This window comes from Silurus meridionalis, chromosome 17 (genome assembly GCF_014805685.1).
Source record: "Silurus meridionalis isolate SWU-2019-XX chromosome 17, ASM1480568v1, whole genome shotgun sequence".
NCBI lineage: Eukaryota > Metazoa > Chordata > Actinopteri > Siluriformes > Siluridae > Silurus > Silurus meridionalis.
Genome location: NC_060900.1, coordinates 6,971,085 through 6,992,060, shown reverse-complemented (window position 1 = coordinate 6,992,060; position 20,976 = coordinate 6,971,085). Strand labels below are relative to the sequence as shown.

Here is a 20,976-nt window from a genome sequence, read left to right as displayed (position 1 = left end):
CAGCAGATCATGCGTCTCCATATCACTCTGCCCTTTACATCTCCCTCTTACAAACCAACCACCTGCATATCTTCTCTCACCACATCCATAAACCTCCTCCTTGGTCTTCCTCTTTTCCTCCTTCCTGGTGGCTCCATCCTCAGCATTCTCCTACCGATATACCCCATGTCCCTCCTCTGCACATGTCCTAACCATCTCAGTCGTGCCTCTCTCGCCTTGTCCCCAAAAAGTCCTGCATACACTTTCCCTATAATCAAATAATTTCTAGTCCTATCCGTCCTCGTCACTCCCAATGAACATCGCAGCATCTTCAACTCTGCCGCCTCCAGCTTCACTTCCTGTCTGTTAGTCACTGGCAAAAAGTGATGAAACATTAAGTAAATGATGAATAAAAAAAGAAAATACATGTAAAAATAAATAAAAATCTGCACCAGGTTGCACTGTGACTTGCTCCTGTATGTTCTATGAAGGAACTTGGACATGGTGCATGCAGTAAGGGTTTTTATTTACAATTTTTGTTGTAGGACTGTTCAATGCCCAGCAGATGGCAGTGCGAAGCTCAAATATTTCCACCTTCCTAATCCCTAACCTCTAAATCTCTTGCTTCCTCATACTTATCTATTATCTAACAAAGCAAAAGAGATTTATACAAAAAAAAAACACACGTCCTAACCTGCAAGTCATTACATGGGGAAAAAAATTATGTTGCTCTTTTTGTGATATCTCTTCAAAACGGTTGTTCATCCCTTTTGGATTACATTGATAACATGAAAGTTTCCTGTTTTGGAAAGACGAAGTGCTATGTTTTATCGAGTCTAAAAGAAAAGTTTTATGTAGTGAATCTGATTTTACTTCTTATCTTCCCTCTTTTGTTTTTATGAAAGAATTTCAGCAATAAATTATATTGATCCAAATGTTTTTACATTTGTTTGTAACTATTTTCCTATCTTTAATGACATGTAAGTCTCATAGTTTTTTTGTTTGTTTTTTGTTTAGTTTTTATTGTCTATCATTTATATTTGTTGAGGGATGTATCACTGTTTGTATACTGTTTTTGAGAATTAATAAAAGGTAAACAATTAACAATAATAATACATTGTATGTACTCCTCCGGAGGATGGCGATGTTGAGTCCACACTCATTTATTGCTGTCCTGTTTTCGACGAGCAGAAGAAGAATAGATCTCGGAGGTGCCATCCCCAGTTCTCGCGAGATTATATATTTTCCAACATGGCTGCTTCCACGAGTGCTGGTGGTGGCTCTAAAGACAGTGAAACTAGTGCAAATAAAGATGCAGATTCAGACACAGTGGAGTTTCGTCCGGGTTTTAAAGATGTGGATGCATATGTTAAGGTCAGTGTATGTTTCAGTGGTTTTGTTCCGGAGTTATTTTTATGGTGTAAAAATACACAGAAACGTGGGAAGCTGCGTTTGTTATGTGAGTGAATCAGTTCTAATGCGATCAATGAGTTTGTTAACGTCTTAATATCGTGTGTGAGCAATAGAACCAGTTTATTATCTTTTCTAGACAAATAACAAGCTGAGATCCAATCAGGTGTATTTACATCAATACCAGTTGTTTAACGTCCTAATATTCACCTTATGAGGAGTAAAATTCCTCACGTGACACGATGTTGTCGGTTTCTTACAGAGGTGTGAAGTAATGAAGTACAAATACTTAAGTTACTGCACTTATGTAGATTTTTTTCTAGTATCTACTTTTTTACAGTTTATTTTTATGACAACTTTTTACTTTCACTCATTATATAATTTACACAGCTATCTGTACTTTCTACTTCTTACATTTTTAAACCAGACTTTAGTTTTAATCTATTTGGTGACGTGATCGATATTTTTTTTCTCATTGTGCCCCTTTTTCTGCCCATCAACCGTTTTTTATCGTTGTGTTGTATCATTTGCTGGCTGTCACAACACTACAGATGTAGACTAGTTTATAAAGCTTATAATGAACAAGTCAGAAGGCAACAGAAGTCTGGGGGTAACGTGGATGAGACAGAGGGAGTCAGTGATGTAATCATGACTGAGAACGGAGACATTCCTGATCACGTGATCAACATCATCTTTTCTCTGCTTGTGTTCTATATGGTAGATGTTCAGCCTGAATACATTCAAAATGGGAAATTATTTAATGTTAATATTTTAACATGATGTAAAGCCCAGTTACCAGCGTGACACTAAAACAGTTAGTAGTATTGACTACTGTTTACTGAAGTACATGTCAGAGCCCAAACTTCTTCACTTAAACTTGAGTGATAAAGTGTAGTCAGTACTTTAACTTTTACCAGAGACTTAAAAAACACGAGTATCTCTACTTCTCCTTGAGTGAAGAATGTGTGTAGTTTTGCCATCTCCGGTTTCTTCTCTACAACATCAGCAGGATTCGGCCATTTTTATCCGCACAGGCTGCTCAGGTGCTCGTTCAGTCGCTTGTCATTTTGAGACTGAATTATTGCACTTCTCTGCTGGCAAGTTGTCACACACACCACCCCACTGCTTCGCTTCCTCCATCGGCCTCCAGTAGCTGCAAATATCTGATTCAAAACGCCAAGCCAAACATGGACCAGCACATTAGTGTTCGGAAGATCGGATCATTTTTGTGACTTGGTTCTTTGAATCTCGTCCATCAAAATGGATGAATCTTTTGAGAAAGTTAATTTAGTTCATTTTGATCCTTTGATCAGAAATAATATAAAATGTTGCAATTTCAGTCAGCAGATCCTTCAATACTATGTTAAACAGAATAAGGAGCTCATATCTTCTGGTCCGTATCGTTATTTCTTTTATTACGTGACTTCCGTAATTATTGTAACAATTATTCCAAGATCTGGACCCCAAAAAAGGATCTATTGCGTTGTGAAGCGTCTGTGAAAGTCTCGGCTGTTGCTCTAGAAATGATTCTGCGTCAATACGAAGCTGTGATTTCTGTTTTGTTCTCTGAATAACCAACAAACTCTTTCTTACCATTGAGAATTTAGTGTTTTTTTTTTATATACAGCTGCGTAGTAAAGAATGTACCCACTTTTTCACAGTATGGACTCGGCACCGTCATGGCTGCCACTAAAGCGTCCGCTGGTTTGCCGCAGGCTGGAGACGAGTACGACTTTTACCGGAGCTTTCCGAGCTTCCAGGAGTTCTGTTCGCAGCAAGGAGACCGGCTTTTACACTGGTAAGTCATTTTCTTTTAATGTTGTTCATATGCAAGTGGGACTAAATCATCCATCCGTGTGGCTGCATTTTTTGTATTAATACTGTAATCTGTAGTTTGAAATTGCTTAATGCTGCTGTATTTGGGATTTTCCACTTTTTTTTTCACAAGATTCAGAAAAAAATCTTTCAACTTCATTTCATAGGTTTTACTCACAATCCTTGCTTTATTTAGATCTTTTGTGTAACAAATAAGTCATAATCTGGAGGTTTCTTTTTATATATTAAAAGATACGTTAATAAATAGCACCATTGGTGGGGTTCAGCAAACAATGGTGTATTATGCAGTGACATGCAGCCTGATGATGATGAAACAGGGAAGCAGCTATAGATTTATTCAGCTATAGTTCTTTTTTTGATAGCTCAATATATATAATATAATAACTCAAATGAACAACCTCTGTAATAGATGGATTTAAATTTAGCTCTGTGTGTGTTGGTTGTTACAGTGAGATGATATCAGTGAACCCCTTTTGTGTTGGGTTTTATTTAGACTTGCATCCAGTTGCAAGAAATGGGAAAGCAAGCGCACGTCTCCGAGCTCAGTGCTCGCATATGTGAACTCCCCATAAGCGTTTATAATATCTTTATGAATACATGGTTCATGGAAGTTTGAGCTGAATTTCTAAAGAATACAATAATTCTACTTTTAGGTTATTTCTTCAACAACTCAATAGCTTTTTATCAGTTTGCTGTAGTTTGTCCTCTAATGATGAAATACTTTCAGATCCTTGGTATTTTGCATCATAGTTCAGCAACACTTTTGTGTCTTTTGGTGCATTTTGGTGCCAGTGTGTCTCTGGTTCTGTCTTTTTTATTCAGTGTTTTATTAGAATTATTTCAGACATTAGATATGTTTAAAATCCTTTCCATGTGTGCTCATAAAAAAACTGCAATTATTTGATTAATTTATGGAGCGTGTGTGTGTGTGTGTGTGTGTGTGTGTGTGTGTGTGTGTGTGTGTGTGTGTGTGTATAGTATGGGTCAGCTGATGCAGCACCATGGCTGCAGATCTCACTTGAGAGACCGGAGCAAGCTGACTGGTGTGGAGGAGCGCTTTGACATGGTGGTCGACTCCAATGATGTCATCCTGGAGAAAGTGGTACGAGCAACTCTCTCTCTCTCAAAAATACGAATTAATGGAATTGGATGTTAATGACTGTTCTCATGTTGGGGAAAAAAAAGGGGTAAAAATAGAACCTACTAATTGTGTCTCGAATTCCTATCAGGGGATTTTGCTGGACGAGGCTTCTGGAGTGACTCGGTCGCAGCAGCCTGTTATGCCTGCAGGGTATCAGCCTCCCAAAATTGTGGTATCTAGTTGGAATCGCAAGGTGAGCATGTTTTATAGTCTGTACCGCACAACATTAGCAGTTTCATTCATGCTCTAGTGCTACGGTGCTTTCACAGTTGCCATTTTTTTCCCTCCACTCTTTTTGAGGTAGTTCCATTCAGGGACAGGCATTGACTTTATGAATGATTCACCTCTGTTTGCATAGATTTGTTCCTGACTTTCTAAACCTTTTTTTATTAATTATATTCATCACACCATCTCAAATTGAGATTTTTCACAACAAATATTTTCCTCTTCTTCATTATGTAAAGCGTGTCCAATTAATAGCATGTCTAATCTATATATCAGACTATGGTTAGGTCCCTTGTACTTGCTAGAACTGGGAAGAGTGCTGTCCTGGTTACAGCATGTAAATGACTAGTTTCTAGAGTGTATAGATTGATGTTTACATTAGCTTGCAGTCCTTGTAAAGGAAAGAGCCGTGACTCGAGTCTGATATTGTGTCTGGACAGGGCGGTGACCGCAGTGCCGAGACCTTCCGCCTCCTTCACGCCAAGAACATCCAGCGGCCGCAGCTCAAGTTTAAGGAGAAAGTGGATAACAGCAACACGCCATTCATCTCGAAAATCTTTGTCAAGCCTAACGCTCTAAAGCCTCTGGCTCCATGTGAGTTTCACTCTCTGATGTCCTTCCTGTGACTTTTTAAATGTTCATGCTTCAAAACAAGTCGAAATGTATGCATGTTACAACTATTTTTAAAATACATGCAAAACCCAAGCTGTAATGCACGAGGCGGTCTCTAAAAGTTTAGAGACTAGTTTTGTAACACACCAACAGATGGCAGCACCAGTCTGCATGTACAGTCACAGGGAGCGCCTGTCTTAAGTCAGTGTGCTGAAAGTCAGTGTGCAACACGGTGCTATTCTGACTGTGATTTCATCTGCTTTTTCATCATGGACAGCAAAGAGCGAACCTGAAATTCTGCGTGAAATTGGGCAAATCTGCATTTGAGAATTTGATAAATAATACAAGCATCAGTATATATGATGCGAAAAGTTGCGGTTTTGCAGGGGAAAAAAAAAGACAATTATGTACCAGAACAACAAGCCCGTTTTGATTACTTTATTACTAATTCTACGCAGATTTCAGTGACAGACGTCTGCGGAAGGAGAAGCCTGAGGATTCAGATGTACCTGTGGCACTCTCTGACTTTATCCACCAGCTGAGAACCCAGGAGCATAATGAAGACATGTAAACACTACTTCATTTCTGGATACTTTTCTGTTTTTAATATCTTTCCTCATATCTTTACAATCTGGTATTATGGTATCGTCTAGGTTTTCCCATCCGTACCAATATGAGCTGGAGCACCTGATCATGCCAGAGAGCCTCAAGAGTAAACCTGAACCACAGGTAGTCTTTTCTTCATGGATTTTACTGTACGGTTTATTAACATGCTCCTTCTAAAATTAATTCATACATTAATTCATTGCAGATGTACAAAGTTTTAGCGGCGACAAGTTGCCAGTTCATTAACACCTTGGAGGATCTGGCCGCTTTAAACGAGAAGCTGAACAAGATGACCGAGTTCGCCGTAGACCTGGAGGTGCGAATGAACGTTAAGGGTTAATCGGTATACTTTTGCACAAATGAGAGCAAAAGTACAATGTATATACCTGGTATTGCTTTTCAGTAGTAATTTGCAGAAAACGTAACACACTGAAAAGAAAATGTCTCAAAACCCTTCATTACATTACAGTAATATGTAAAAATTACAGTAAAATTTTGAGCTTTACATGTTCTTTTTCTATTACAAACCTGCCTGTGAGTTTGGCTGTGAATGAACTTCATGTCAGTGTGTCAATACGACATTCATTTACATTATGGGCATTTGGCAGAGGCTCTTATCCAGAGCGACTCACATTTGTTAAGTGCTTAGCTCAGGGGTCTAAGAGTGGCAGCTTGGTGTGGCAGCTTGGTGTGGCAGCTTGGTGTGGCAGCTTGGTGTGGCAGCTTGGTGTGGCAGCTTGGTGTGGCAGCTTGGTGTGGCAGCTTGGTGTGGCAGCTTGGTGTGGCTGGGATTTAAACTCACAAACTTACCTTTGGATCCAAAGTCCAATGCCCTCACTTCCTCACCTACACTTCTTTCACAAAGTCAACCTTTTATTCTTAAAAAGAAAATTCCCTTTTTTTCTTCTTCTTTTTTTTTTTTTATCAAAGAGATCAAGTGACAAAAAATAGCATTAGAACATTTAAACGTTGTGATTTGCTTTTCACACTGGCAGAGCACCCTGTTTTAAAATATTGTACAAATCCTCTATTTTAAAACAAAATCTGTTTCATTTTTTTTCTTGACTTTTCACAGCACCATTCCTACAGAAGCTTTTTAGGAATCACATGTTTGATGCAGATCTCAACCAGAGATGAGGATTTCATCATCGATACTCTCGAGCTGCGGCGCGAGATGTACGTTCTGAACGAGAGCTTCACCAATCCCAGCATTGTGAAGGTGATTTTTTTATTTTATTTTATTTTATTATTTTTTGGCTAAATGGCCTCAAAATATTTGCCCAGAAAGATAAAGGAGAAATAAATCAAACCCATTTGTTAAGTATCATTTAGCATTTCACATGATTTTATCAAATTTTCCATTCAATAATCTATCAGGACAAACTGATTTGGGCTGATTGATCTGTGAGATTTTTTAAGATCTTATAAATAAGACAGAACAGTGATATAAAAATGCTTCCAGAAGTTTCCACAGAACAGACAGAAAGGTTTGAGAGATGACTTGAGGAAGAACATTAGGTCTGGAGCAGTTGCTAAAGTTAAAGCTAGTCGTTATTTTATTTGTATGCTTTTTTTTTTTTTCTCGCTGAACTCCTGCTTGTAGGTTTTCCACGGTGCTGACTCTGATATCGAGTGGCTGCAGAAAGACTTCGGCCTCTATGTGGTGAACATGTTTGACACTCACCATGCAGCTCGCTCTCTTAACCTCGGCAGAAACTCCTTAGATCACCTCCTCAAAGTCTTTTGCAGCGTGGACTCAAATAAACGCTACCAGCTCGCCGACTGGAGGATACGGTAACTCCGAAACAAGTAGTAAAAAGGACCCCAGGATTTTTTCAGAATCATGTTGTATTGATGTGTGTTTGTGCATGATGCTTCTCAGACCCTTACCAGAGGAGATGATCAAATATGCGCAAGCTGACACGCATTACCTGCTGTATGTGTACGATCGACTAAGAGCAGACCTGTTTGAAGCGGCTAACGGACAGCCAACACTTATCCAGGTCGTCTGGTCCAAAAGCAAAGATCTCTGTCTGAAGGTACAGCTATTGATGTTCATTTTAAAGATAATAATCCTAAAATCCATACAGTTCCTGAGCATCTCAGGTACTTTGAGGATGGATTTGGACTGTAATGAATGTCATCAGTGTGCCACAGTGGCTAAGGACCACACGTTGCATTTAATTGCCTATCGCTGCACACCTCAACAATGATAACATTCGAATAAATGGACATTCAGTGTTACCAGATAATGATGATGATGATGATGGTGGTTGGTTCCCTTTTGAGACTGGTTCCTCTCAAAGTTTCTTCCTCATGCAAATCAAACAGACTTACTATAACAAGGCACAAACTTATACCTTCTTATATAATCACTTTATCTCTGTAAAAGTACTTTTTTTCATTTTTATTATTAAAATAAAAATGGAATGGATTTGTATTTAAAAGTTTTATGGTCATTATGGCACCTTATAGTAAATATGAATTTAATATACTTCAGTGAAGAGCAAGATTTCTTGTCCAGAATCAAAATTCCGCACATAGTGGACTTAAAAGCCAGACCAAAAATGTATTGTTATTTTTATTTTTTTTATTTATTTTTTTTAGGTGTAAAGTGTATTCATTCATAAATTTTTTTTTTCTCTTTAGCATTGTCATTCTTTTGGCCAAAACATGTTTCTATGATCGTGGTTTTCTGTTTATTTTGTATGCAAATGCTTTTTTTTCTTTTCAGAAATACATGAAGCCCATCTTCACTGAAGAATCATATATGGAGCTGTACAAAAAGCAGAAGAAGAGCTTCAACAGTCAGCAGCTGGCCGCCTTTCGTCTCATGTATGCATGGAGGGATAAACTGGCGAGAGGGGAAGATGAGAGCACTGGGTGAGAACACACAGGCACACATACACATTATCTCTCTCTAGCTAGCTTACCACCTCTCTCTATCCAGACACAGAGATTCGGCATGTTTGATCCTGAGCACAACTCATTAAAAAAAATGTTCTCCTTGCAGGTACATCCTGCCCAACCACATGATGATAAAAATTGCTGAGGAGTTGCCCAAGTAAGTTCTACCTTACATGCTTTGACAGATTTGTTATTTTCTAACACTGTAAGAAACCAGCAACATTACATCATCTCTTGAGAGAATGTCTGCACTGTACCAACTTCATTTCTAAAAGCCATGTTACATTAGCACATTAACAAGAAATAGAATTTGTGATGTACTGCTATATTGTAAACGCTAAGAGATTGTAATTAGGGCTGCAACTAACGATTATTTTGATAATCGGTTAATCAGATGGTTATTTTTCCCGATTAATCGGATAAAAGTACCTTTTTTTTTTAAATTGCTTAATATAACTATATAAGACCCTAGTTTATGTGGTATTTATGTATCATAGTGTACTCAAAAATGCTAAAGCCACATATTGAGTTTAATTATCTTTAATTTATGAACGTCTGAATTAAAGTTTATAGAGGCTGCTTGTTGAGGGGGGATTTCTTCTTTTAAACAAATTCACTTATGGATTGTTTCTTTCTATTGCATTGTATTTTGCAGATGGCTTTAAAAAAAATCTCTAAAATATGACAATTTGAATACAATGCAATTCAATACGTAGATATTTAGTTCGTTTGTAAAGATCTTAGCATCTAGAATATATAGTTAATTTTGTATAATAATTAAATATATACATATTAAATATACAAACATTAAAAATAAGCATTTGAACATAGTAGAGCTGCAGTAAAGCACGTTTGAACAAGTTAACCGTTACAGTAGATAAATGCTATAAAAAGAGAATGGAACAGAGAAATGCAGCAAACTAAAAGAACGAAAAATATGCACTGGTGTACAAATGCCTAAACATTCACTAAAAACCACAACAGTAACCAAAGATCATCATTTACTGCTTTTGTTAATTGCAGCTTTTAGATTTTGTTTGTCCACAAAGTTTTAAGAATCCATCACTATGTCGCGAGCGATCTGATTGCACAACCTGATGCTCGCGAGTCACGACAGAACAGATCCAGTGCGACTGTCCCGAAGTTAACAAACAGTTTACACAGTAGCACCTCATCAAACTATGATGAGGATTATACAGTTTCATTTGTGACAACAGTGTGTTTTCTTTTCGCGTGCTTGTGCATCACTGTGGTACTTCCATACCACACAAGCTCCGCTTTGCATTACCTCCAGGTACATTTTTCTTTGTTGCGTTTAATATAAAACGCTCTAATGCCTTGGGTTTAATATAAAATGCTCCCATGACTTGTGACATGTTTTCCTGCTGCCGGTTGACCCTGTACTGTTTGCCAAATTCCCAAGCGGCCATCTTATCTTGCTTCCACGCCAACCCTAAACATGAGCAGCTAAAATAATCGCTAATGGCATTCGTCGACAACGAATTTCATCATTGATTTATTGTCGATTTTATCGATTAGTTGTTGCAGCTCTAATTGTAATTATTATATCGGAATCCCATACTGCATATTTCTGCGATTTTCATGTCACAATGTGTAAACAGACTCTGTAGTCTGACAGTTTGTTTGATTAAAGGGAGCCACAGGGCATCATCGCATGCTGTAACCCCACGCCACCATTGGTGCGCCAGCAGGTCAACGAACTCCATCAGCTCATCAAGCAGGCGAGGGAAATTCCCCTGCTGAAGGTGAGCCACACTCCGGATCAGTTTTATTGATCTGCAGTTATTGTTGTGTGTTCAGTCAGAATGTCTGGGCTTAATGCTAAATTACTTTATTGCTCATTTAAATTATCATGGACTGCTGTTGAAAAAACAATTCGGTCTTACGGAGGCCATATGTTTAATATGTGAGGGGGTAATTGATGGCTAGGTGTGCTTTACATGATTTTAACGTGATAAAGAGGCAAAAAAGTACCCGATTTAAAATCCTTTACAGAGAGAAAGTAGTGTGATGAGATTCGATTTTTATTATTTTTAATATTTTTTTTAGTATATTAAATGAATTAAAAATCTTTGTTGAATCTTTACTTATAATGAATGCATTAGTGTTAATTCCTTGTTCCATTTTGTTCCATCTTCTCCAGTTCATCAAAATCGTCTAGTGCCTCAGCCCATTTTTCTCTGAATTGTTATACATGCCATATACACTCTATGGACGAGTATTGGACAGCTAAGTTTTCAGCAAACTGTAATCACAACATTGGAGGCACACAGGATGTATTTGGATGCGTTAGCATTACATTTTCACTTCACCAGTACCTGAACTTTTCCCTTCAGGTACTTGCCCTACATTAATACCTGACTTTTCGAACACCCTTGTAGTTGAATGAGCACAAATCCTCACTAAATGGTGACAAAATGGGAAATGGGATGTTCAAAAAGCAATTTCAAATCTTATGGTCAGGTGTCCACAAAATATCGACCCTTTAGTGAAATGACACTGAAAATCATCCATTTGGATCAGTAATTCAAATAGGAATAATATTAACAGCAAATAGGCTTTATTACTATTTATTAGGGTAAATAGTGATTTAGAACTGTGCTTTAAGAGTTCACTTGTTAGAACGCAAATTTTCCAGCCAATCAAAATCAAGTATTCAAATTTACTATAGTTAAAAAAGAAAAACTGCATTTAATGATTTTAAACATTTTGAGGAAGTGACACATTGTTCAAGATAAAAATGTAGACTTTAACGAATTATCAGCAGTAATAACTGGAGTGTTGTAATCATGAATATTTGCAGTAGGTCCCTCTTTTCTTCCCGTATTGATTGCTTATTCTCTCTTGATTAATATTTGATTTGTTAGCTTTAGTATTTAAAAATTTTTATGCATAGGATCATGATAAAGATTGTGTACAGGTAAATGATAAATTTTCGTTCTCATAAGATAAAGTGAAACCAAATAGATAAAAGTTTGTCTTCACCAGGCCATAAGATTCATATGTGCTTTTTGAACAGCCCATTCCACATTTAGTCTCTATTTGCTGTTAATTATAACCTCAACTTTTCTGGAAAGATCCACTAGATTTTGGAGTGTGGTTGTAGAAATTTGTGCTCATTCACCCACAAGAGTGTTAGTAAAGTCCTGGGGCGCAGTCAGCGTTTCAACTCCCAGAGCTCTTAAGCAGGCCGCTCATGATCAACAACTCCAACCTGGGGTCACCATGTGTTCATGAAGTTCATTGTTCACAGGGAAGTGAAGGTAAAATGTAATGATACAGTATTCAATACTGTTATGTGCCTCTAACTTTTCTAACTAAAAGTTGTGGATTATCTTAAAATTCGCGGGAATCCGCAGCAGGACCGAATGGATAGGAATAATTTTAAACTATGTTTTTACTAACAAATTGTATATATATTTTTAAACCATGATTGTATTATTAATTTTAAGTAATAAATAAAGCGTTTGTGTCCATTACTTCACATTTTCTGCTGAGTATGCATCAAAAAGGAACCAACTTACTGGCGTAATGGCTAGATGAATTCACCTTAGAGGCTGCGGGGGTGCGTCCAAAATTCTCGGATATTCGAAGAAACGTAACCCCCGCGAGTTCCGGGGGACCACTGTAGTGTATTTCCTATGTTTATGCTTCAAGTATAGACTTGTTGGAAGCTGTGCAAAATAGCTGATTGGGTATAATTAGCTAGTATTATTAATTTAGCACATTTGGTCTTGAGAGATTGCACAAATCTCAGCATCCTCATCGAAAACCTTTTAATGATTTTGCGAGTGAAATATACGACTGATGATCTGTCCCCTCAGGCGGATCTACTCGCAGAAAAGAAGAAAACGCTGACACCAAAGCGAAAGGTTTGGCAAATTTTTATTAAACTGTACCTGCGAAATTAAGCCAGTATGAAAAACATTGGACAGAGCTGTTATAGCGTGTGTTGTTTTGCAGTCAGAGCCGGTGTTGTTTGGGCCCCACGATTCCTCGCACGTGTCCGAGAGTGACCTTATGCAGCTGTCCTCCCATGGTAGGTCAAACGTGTTTTAGCCCCATTAAACATATCATTACTGTTTGAACAGGCTTAATTAATTACAGGTTTGTACCACCGTAATCACCTCAGTGTTACGGTCAAATAGTTTTTCAATGCCTCTGTAGTGAATAACGGAGAAAAAGACATGAAGTAAACACTCGTCCTCAGGGCTCCTATGTCTTGCTCATCCTGTTGGCTTCAGTTCCTAGCACACTCGTGCGTCGTGCTCAGGATTCCTCGAAGTTCTCGTTGCTTGGCTCAGGTGTGTTGGGAATTGGTAGACGGGAATATTGCGTCCCTGAGGGCTGTGATAGGAGACACCGGTGTACATTTGGCTTGGTATTTTTTTTTTATTTGAAGCTATGAGACATGCAAGCTACAGAATTTGATGTTCAGGATGTTCTCTCTTCCACATTTAATATCCTGCACTGTTCATTTAATGCTTAATTTCCATGTCTTGGTTGTGAATTATAACCGAGCAGGTTTAGAAACACACAACACAGCACCTTGGACCATGTGTTGGAACTAAATGTAGTAAAATATTAAGAACACATTAAAATAAAGACTATATCTTATGTTAATAAAAAAAAATGCAAAGTTTTGTCTGTGGTTTTTAAGAACCCCTGCATTTTGTTTGTGGCACAAAGCGACAGATTGTTGATTGATGCCTTAAGCGCAAGCGAAAAGTGAAAACAGCAGAGGAAAACCCTTCAGAGAGAGCAAAGTCAAAACCAAAGCCTTTCTCTTCTGCGTGACACTGGATAGTGGGATTAGAAATCGCTGAGTATAAATACCCAGGTCTGTACGAGTTTAGCGAGATTGGAATGTCACACAGCAGTTCATATAAAAACTATTGATCTTGTCTTTTCATTAGAAACCCCAACCAAGCGTGGCGCCCTTTTCTCAGAGGAAGATGATGCAAATATTATTGATGACACGACACTTCTGACTGACCTCGTGGCTTGTTCAAAAATCTCCCTTTTTGCGGTAAGACTTTTATTAATACGTCTGCCCTTTCAGCCAATCATGATACAGCAGCACAGTGCTTAAAACCAAGAGCTTTGCTATATGTTCAGCTTAAATCCATACTGGCGATATAGTTATGACCTAGTTTCTGGAGTCAGGCAGCTGGTTTGAGTATTTAAGATCGCCTTTTCATGTCTCTACAAAGAGGTAAAAAACTGATCTGTGCCTGGTAATGCCTTTTGTGGATGAGAGAAATCAGAGGAAAATGGTCGTACTGGTTTGGATTAACATTTAGTAATCTCAGATTGCACAATATGTCGACGCGAAATGGGCTAAACGATAGAGCACAAGCACTTATCTAAGCAAGAACAGAAATCTGTAGCTACAATCAGAACTCGTTCCCAGATAGTGGACAGATGAACGGAAAAAGATCAGGCAATGTTTTTCATATTTAAATGAATTGTATCGGCATAGTTTTTTAAGACTTTGAAAGTGTACAGGTGTTGCATGTTCTATTCCGCGAGTTAATCAGCCAAAACCGATCTTTTGGTCATGTGATTTCAACATGTGCATTTACAACAAAATTTATCTTTAGTGCAGGAACACAGTGAGGATCGATACTCAACAGATTTATGGTGCTCTGTGGTATATTTTAGGGAGGGCAGTGCCTCAGAGTGTGCAATAAAGACAAACTGACTGCTGAACTATGGATCTGATTGAGACGCACTGATTAAGTGTTAGTGTTAAACAGAAAAACCAGCATGATCTTAATTACTAGCACATTTCCAGATGTATTCACTTTTTTTCTGCATTCAATAACATTTGCCAATGTTCCTGTTATTGCTTACGTTACAGGAGGAAGAGGAGGTCCCTCAATCGACTAAACTTACCGTGGCCCAGCAGAAAGCACGCAGCATCATGGAGTCTTTTGAAAACCCGTTCAGAATGGTGCGTATGTAGCTGTCCGATGCAATGCTGAACTGATCGACCCTTTATCTTTGATTTCCTTCGTACAGTAACACTTTTACTGATTTTTGTATATTTCCTTTTACAGTATTTACCTTCAAAGGATATACACATCTCGAAAAATGCTAAATACGACCCTTCGTCAAAGATTTACGAGGTAAACAACAAGCTTCGGACACAAGCCTTTACTTGGTTCAGTCTTTTAACACTTCTAAACACTTTCTATGCTGAAAACAGTTGGATTTCGTCAAATGAACTGAAATCATGGTGATCTTTACAATGCAGCCGTTATCCTCCAACAAGACAGAAAAAAAAAACAGTTTTAACCATGACCTCGTTGATAAGAGATTTTGGTACGCAAAAGTTCAACATAAATAGCTACTTATGTATATCCAGCATCCTAGAAAATAGGGGTTATCATTTTTTTGGTTTTGCCCAGCATATAAGCCTTTTTTTTTTTTTTTTTTTCCTTTTATAGTTTGTACAAGCCAAGTTTTTCTATAGCGCTTTTTACAACAGACATTGTCTCTAAGCAGCTTTACAGAAATAAACAGTGAAGGTGAATGGTGTTTATTTATCCCTAATGAGCAGCCATGGGGACTGTGGCAAGAAAAAAAAACTCCCTTAGCTGTTATGAGGAAGAAACCTTGAGAGGAACCAGACTGAAAAGAGAAACCTATCCTCATTTGGGTTACACCAAGAGTGTGATTTATAAATCTTTAAACAATACAGAACACTGGAGAGTGAGAACTAACATAAGCACCAGGATGTAAGATTATGAGTAATTATTCTTTCAATGTGCTTCTTTTGTCCCTAAATAAATATTTTGTCCAAAAGGTTTGCCAGTTATCTGAGATGATCTAATATACTACATTTAAAGCAGTTTCTTTATTAATCCGTTTCAACTGCTGCATGTGTCTAAAACAGATCAGTAACCGGTGGAAGCTGCAGAATATGGAACAGCAGCAGAAGGAGGCTCAGGCTAAACAGCAAGCTAAAGAGCAGCTCAAGAAAGCTAAAGGTTATTCTTCCCTGCATTATGAATATTGTTCTCATAATCATTTTTCTGTAATAGTGGATCCATTGTCCTGAATGTAAATGCGTCTCTCTTTCTTTCAGAGGAGCGTAAAAATGCCAAGCAGAGCTATCAGGAGTCCCTGCAGGATGTCAGTACAGTAAGGCAGCAGGTCCTGGTAAGCGGCTCTGAACTCTGTATACATCAAGAACACTTTCTTTTTTTTTTTTCCCACTTGAGAGCATCATTTCCGACTTTCCAACAGGAAGCTAAGAAAGGGGCACAGAAAAGAGAGAGGGTTACGAGTGAAGCGGGTGAAGACACCGGCAAGCCGAAGAGGAAATCCACGAAGAGCGAGAAGTCCACCGTCGCTTCTCCTGCAACTTCTAAAGCGAGTCAGCCAGCAACGTCCGATTCCTTCACACCTTACGATTACAGCCAGTCTGATTTCAAACTGTTTGCAGGTATGATGTTAAGGCACTGCTTTTACACGATCCCTTTTTCTACATCACATTTCTTTGCAGCAAAAAGTAAGATCATGTTGTGGAAATGGGTTTCATTACTCATTTGATGTTGTTCTTGGCATTACAGTTGATGGAATGTCTTTTCTTCCAAGTTTCAAGAGTTTTTGTGTCTTAGTATGAATGTTATCCTTAAGATCGTCTATACGCTAGAAGATTCTCTGTCCACCACCAATATGGATCACAAATCTTTGATGACATCATTCTGCACTTTAGAATGTCCAATCTTTGGCCGTTTAAACGTATTCATATTATTTAAGATGTTGCAGTAGATTTTGGAGTGTGGTTGTGGAGATTTGTGCTCATTCATTCACAAAGGTGTTAGTAAAGCCAGGTACTGAGGTAGGTGAGATGAGGAAACCTGGAGTGCAGTCAGTGTTCACATTTATCCCAAATGTATTTAATATATACACTATAGCAGGCCACTCAAGATGTTCCACTCCAACCCATGAAAATCATATCTTCTTGGAGCTGGCTTTGTGCACAGGGGCATTGCCATGCTGGAACAGTATAGGAATGAACTAGTTTCTTCTTCTTCTTCTTTTGGCTTTTGGCTTTTCCCATTAGGGGTCGCCACAGCGTATCATCTGTCTCTATACCCCACTGTCCTCTATATCTGCCCTTTCAACCCAACTACCTTCATGTTTGGTGGCTCCATCCTCAGCAGTCCCTTACCGATATATATATATATATATGATGCAATGCAACATTTCCAATGTGCATCCGGCAGGTTTGATTTTAAACGTCACTCACCTGTTTATTCTGTATTTTAGGTCAACCTAAAGATTCCACACAGTTCGATCCAAACAGGCAGAGTCATGAACCTAAACGGAAGGTAATAATAAATAATACTCAATTTAAGCATCTTCTGGTTAATTAATCAGGTTGATCACTGAAAATTCTATTGTTTACATTTCAGAAAAACCTCAAAGGAAATAAGCAAAGTTCTATTGGAGGCAGGAGCATGTCCTATCTGCCTGCTAAATCTGACAGGTAATGAAATACATGCCTTAGTTCCATATTTTTATGAGTTGCATGCATTTTTGCTGTGTCTTATATATTTTACGATTGTTTTATTTTTTCAGAGGATTTCGTCATAACTGGCCCAAGAGATAAATCTCTACAACCTGTTTTTTTGTTGGTTTTTTTTTATTTTTTAAATGGGGGTCATTTTATCTATATATTTCTATATAGTACATTTGGGGAAATGATACACAGTGCTGTATGCAATTTGTGGAAGACCTTTCATTAAAAATAACCTTCTAAATATTGCTTTCTTTTCATTGAGTTTTTACTATGTGAAGAAAAAAAAAGAAAATGTCCTATTCAACTCTCAATAATCACTGAACTGTGGTGCATTTAAATAGACTTATTTTTACAGTTTTTCTCGGTTGCTGTGCAGCGTTTCTTAGCTCAGAAATTCAATTCTCAAAACTACTTGTTTCAACCTCTACATCATGTAGTCACTTATGCACATCATAAAAGCATTTCTTGTTGCTTTGAACAAGTTGTGGATGTTTTGGTAGATTCATTTAATTGATTGTGTTCAACTGCTGCTGTTGCCTACATTGTTGATTAATATATTATACTGGTTTCACCTGAGTAGTCTTAACCCCCAAAATATCTCGACATCAGTTCATTGCATAAGTCATTGAATGCAAAATATCTAAACCAGTTTCCATCATCTGTCAAGTGTCTCCTCTTCACATTTCTGTTACTATTGTTATTTTCTATTATTTGATTAGAATGTGTCTTGAATTGTGCAGATGAATCTTGATTGTCACTAATGAAGGGGACTGTACGGCATCAGATCAACCAATAATCAATTAGATCTCTAAAATAGTTCAAAGGCATAACATTATGACCACCTGCCTAATATTGTGTTGGTCCCCCTTTTGCTGCCAAACAGTCCTGATCCATCGAGCATAACCAGCATTAACTTCTTCAGCAGTTTGAGCTACAGGAGCTCGTCTGTTGGATCGGACCACACGGATCAGCCTTCGCTCTCCATGTGCATCCATGAGCCTCGGCCACTCAGGACCCTGTCATCGTTTCACCGCTGTTCCTTCTTTTTAGCATTTTTGATAGATACTGACCAATGCAGACCAGGAACAGCTCACAAGAGCTGTGGTTTTGGAGATGCTCTGACCCAGACGTCTAGACATCACAATCTGGCCCTCATCAAACTCTCAAATCCTTACGCTCGCCCATTCGCCCGGCCTCTTGCAATCAATATCCTTAATAGAGTCAAGTGTAAACGCTGTTGAACTTGATAAATTCCATACAGAAGATATTCAGCCTTGTGCATTTTCAGTCATTGTAATCTAAACCGTAGTTTATATCAGAAAATACTGAAACCGTGCGCCGTCATACTGGCAACGACAAAACATTTTGTCGATCTTGTTTGTGAGCGGTCACAAGAGGACTTTTCATTCTGATGGGAATGAGATGTTCATTGACACAAATACTTATTTTTGAGAGATGAACTAAGGATTTTGAGAAAAGTACATTCTTCTGCAAGTAATCCAGTGTGTTGTGCTTTTTGTGCAAATTCTTTCAGGAAATACAATTACTGATTTGCATAAAAATGCTTTAAAGCAACTGAGGAAAAACTCAAATCAGGGAGAAAATGCTAAATGAATTAATTTGAAAAGGAGCGAATAGAGGTTAATAAAACTGATTCTAATTAAAGTCAATTCAGATACATTTTAAAAGATCATCCTGCATCAGTGCATCTTGGAATCATTATAAACCTTTGTGATTTCAATATAAATGAATTTTATTAGTATAATTAAATAAATATACAATGTAGCAGACTTATTTATCATATTTATTTATTGGAACCACCTGAGTGTTAAATGGTTTATTAATTTGACATTTTAAAGCTGCTGATTCATAAACAGCCAAGTTATAAAACTATAATTACATAAAGACTAATAACTATTGTGGTGTATGTAGTATAATGTTAACGCTGGTTATACCACAGCGCTGTTTATTTCTTCTCTGTGTAACAGCAGCTTTGACAACATCTGAAGTTCAAATTACAGGCTACTTTAGGCACAGTTTCTAATATTTGATTTAAATAGAACAAATTACACAGAAATTTGTAGGTAAAATCTAATGATGACAAAAGTTTCAAACGTGTTCAACAAAGAAAAGTATAATTGCTGAGATGTCGAAGCTTTCTGTAAGGAGATGCTGAACATTTTTCGAAAGGTGTGTCTGATGTCATTGCTATAAAACTACCAGGAAAGTTTAGGTGAAACCAGTGTGCTTTTTTCTTCTTTATTAATTCAACAAGAAGCTGAGCAAATAACGATCAGGTTTCGTATACGCTAAGTGATAACAGGAACACTGTTTTTGGTTTTTCTTTATTTTCTCAGATTCCCCAAAACATGAAAAGTCACTATAATAGAGCAAATGTATGCTGCAAGTGTAATGAATAAATAAATGTGTAATCACTGGTGAATTGCTGTTGTATAAGAGGGATTATATGCAATCAACTTTGGCTCATAACTGTCTCACACCACCAATTGGATGATTTTTTAATATCTGCATGTACATTGAGTTTTCTTACCAAAAATAAATGTCTGATACAACAGTGGGAAAACGTAGGAAAAAAGTTTATATCATAGAAAGGAACATAAAGCATGTAAAATACACATTTTATTTTATTTTTCACTGTACTTTCTCAAGCTTCTTCTGGACATATTTCTCTGCCCATCACCTTTGTAAATATTTTGTACAACAAATAGATATATCGTTATCTGCACTTATGTTTGCACAGTGTTACTTCCTGCACTTCTGGTAGATCCATACTGGATTTCATTGCTGTGTATTTGTCCAGGGGATTTGCATCTCCTTACTGGGGCGGATGCGATTCGCATCTTGATGCTTAGCCAACGATGCGATACGTTAGAGACATATGAAGCTACCGGTGTGATACGATTCAATCCCTATTATGATGCATTGCGATCCAATTTCGGTTTAAACCAATACAGGTCAAGTCAAGTTTATTTCTATTGCGCTTTTTACAACGGACATCGTCTCAAAGCAGCTTTAAAGAATTTAGTTAAGGTGAATGATGTGTTTTTATCCCTGATGAGCAGCCATGGCGACTGTGGCAAGAAAAAACTCCCATAGATGTTATGAGGAAGAAACCTTGAGAGGAACCAGACTCAAAAGGGGAACCTAACTTTACTTTGACTTTTAATACACTGCACAATAAGGCCTTTGTAGAGCAAAAAACGATTAAATAAAACCAGACGTTATTTTTCTATTCTGTCTCGAGGAAGATGCAGCTCTACCTCTGCCATGTCAATCTGTATTCTATTCCATGTGACTCTCAGGACACGCCTCGGTCTCTGTAGTGTTGTGATGCGTCAAATTCACGTAGCAGCAGTGGTGATGAGAGAACATGCTTGAGAAACAGTTATGAAAAGAGAAATAAATCTACATATCACATATTGTTTACAAATGATTGGTTACTTTCTAAATAATAAAAGTATTGCGCATCTACGAATCATTATAAACAAATAAATCGTTTCTACAGATGAAAAGATGTAAAAGAAAAAAACAAGATGCATCGCGGTATAAATGTCAACTTGTATCGAATGCACATTTTTTTTTTTTTAATCAATGCATCACATCGTACATTTTTATAGAGATACTTTGATGCGAATCACTATCCTTAACCTGTACTATGAAATGACTGTCTAACGCATCTAAT

At 37.6% G+C, this 20,976-nt stretch overlaps 1 protein-coding gene across 1 annotated transcript; it reads left to right on the top strand.

Moving 5' to 3' along the window:
• Positions 1–1,192: 1,192 nt before the first annotated feature.
• On the top strand, positions 1,193–17,514 carry exosc10 (exosome component 10). Its single transcript, XM_046872304.1, has 25 exons — positions 1,193–1,353; positions 3,051–3,187; positions 4,204–4,327; positions 4,455–4,559; positions 5,032–5,185; positions 5,662–5,770; positions 5,857–5,932; positions 6,015–6,125; positions 6,885–7,028; positions 7,413–7,603; positions 7,692–7,848; positions 8,544–8,692; positions 8,823–8,873; positions 10,371–10,482; positions 12,562–12,609; positions 12,701–12,776; positions 13,654–13,766; positions 14,601–14,693; positions 14,800–14,868; positions 15,639–15,732; positions 15,831–15,904; positions 15,992–16,190; positions 17,021–17,082; positions 17,167–17,240; positions 17,333–17,514. Exons 1-25 carry the CDS (start codon positions 1,231–1,233, stop codon positions 17,361–17,363), a joined length of 2,676 nt encoding a protein of 891 aa, XP_046728260.1. The 5' UTR covers positions 1,193–1,230; the 3' UTR covers positions 17,364–17,514.
• The last annotated feature ends 3,462 nt before the right edge of the window (positions 17,515–20,976 follow it).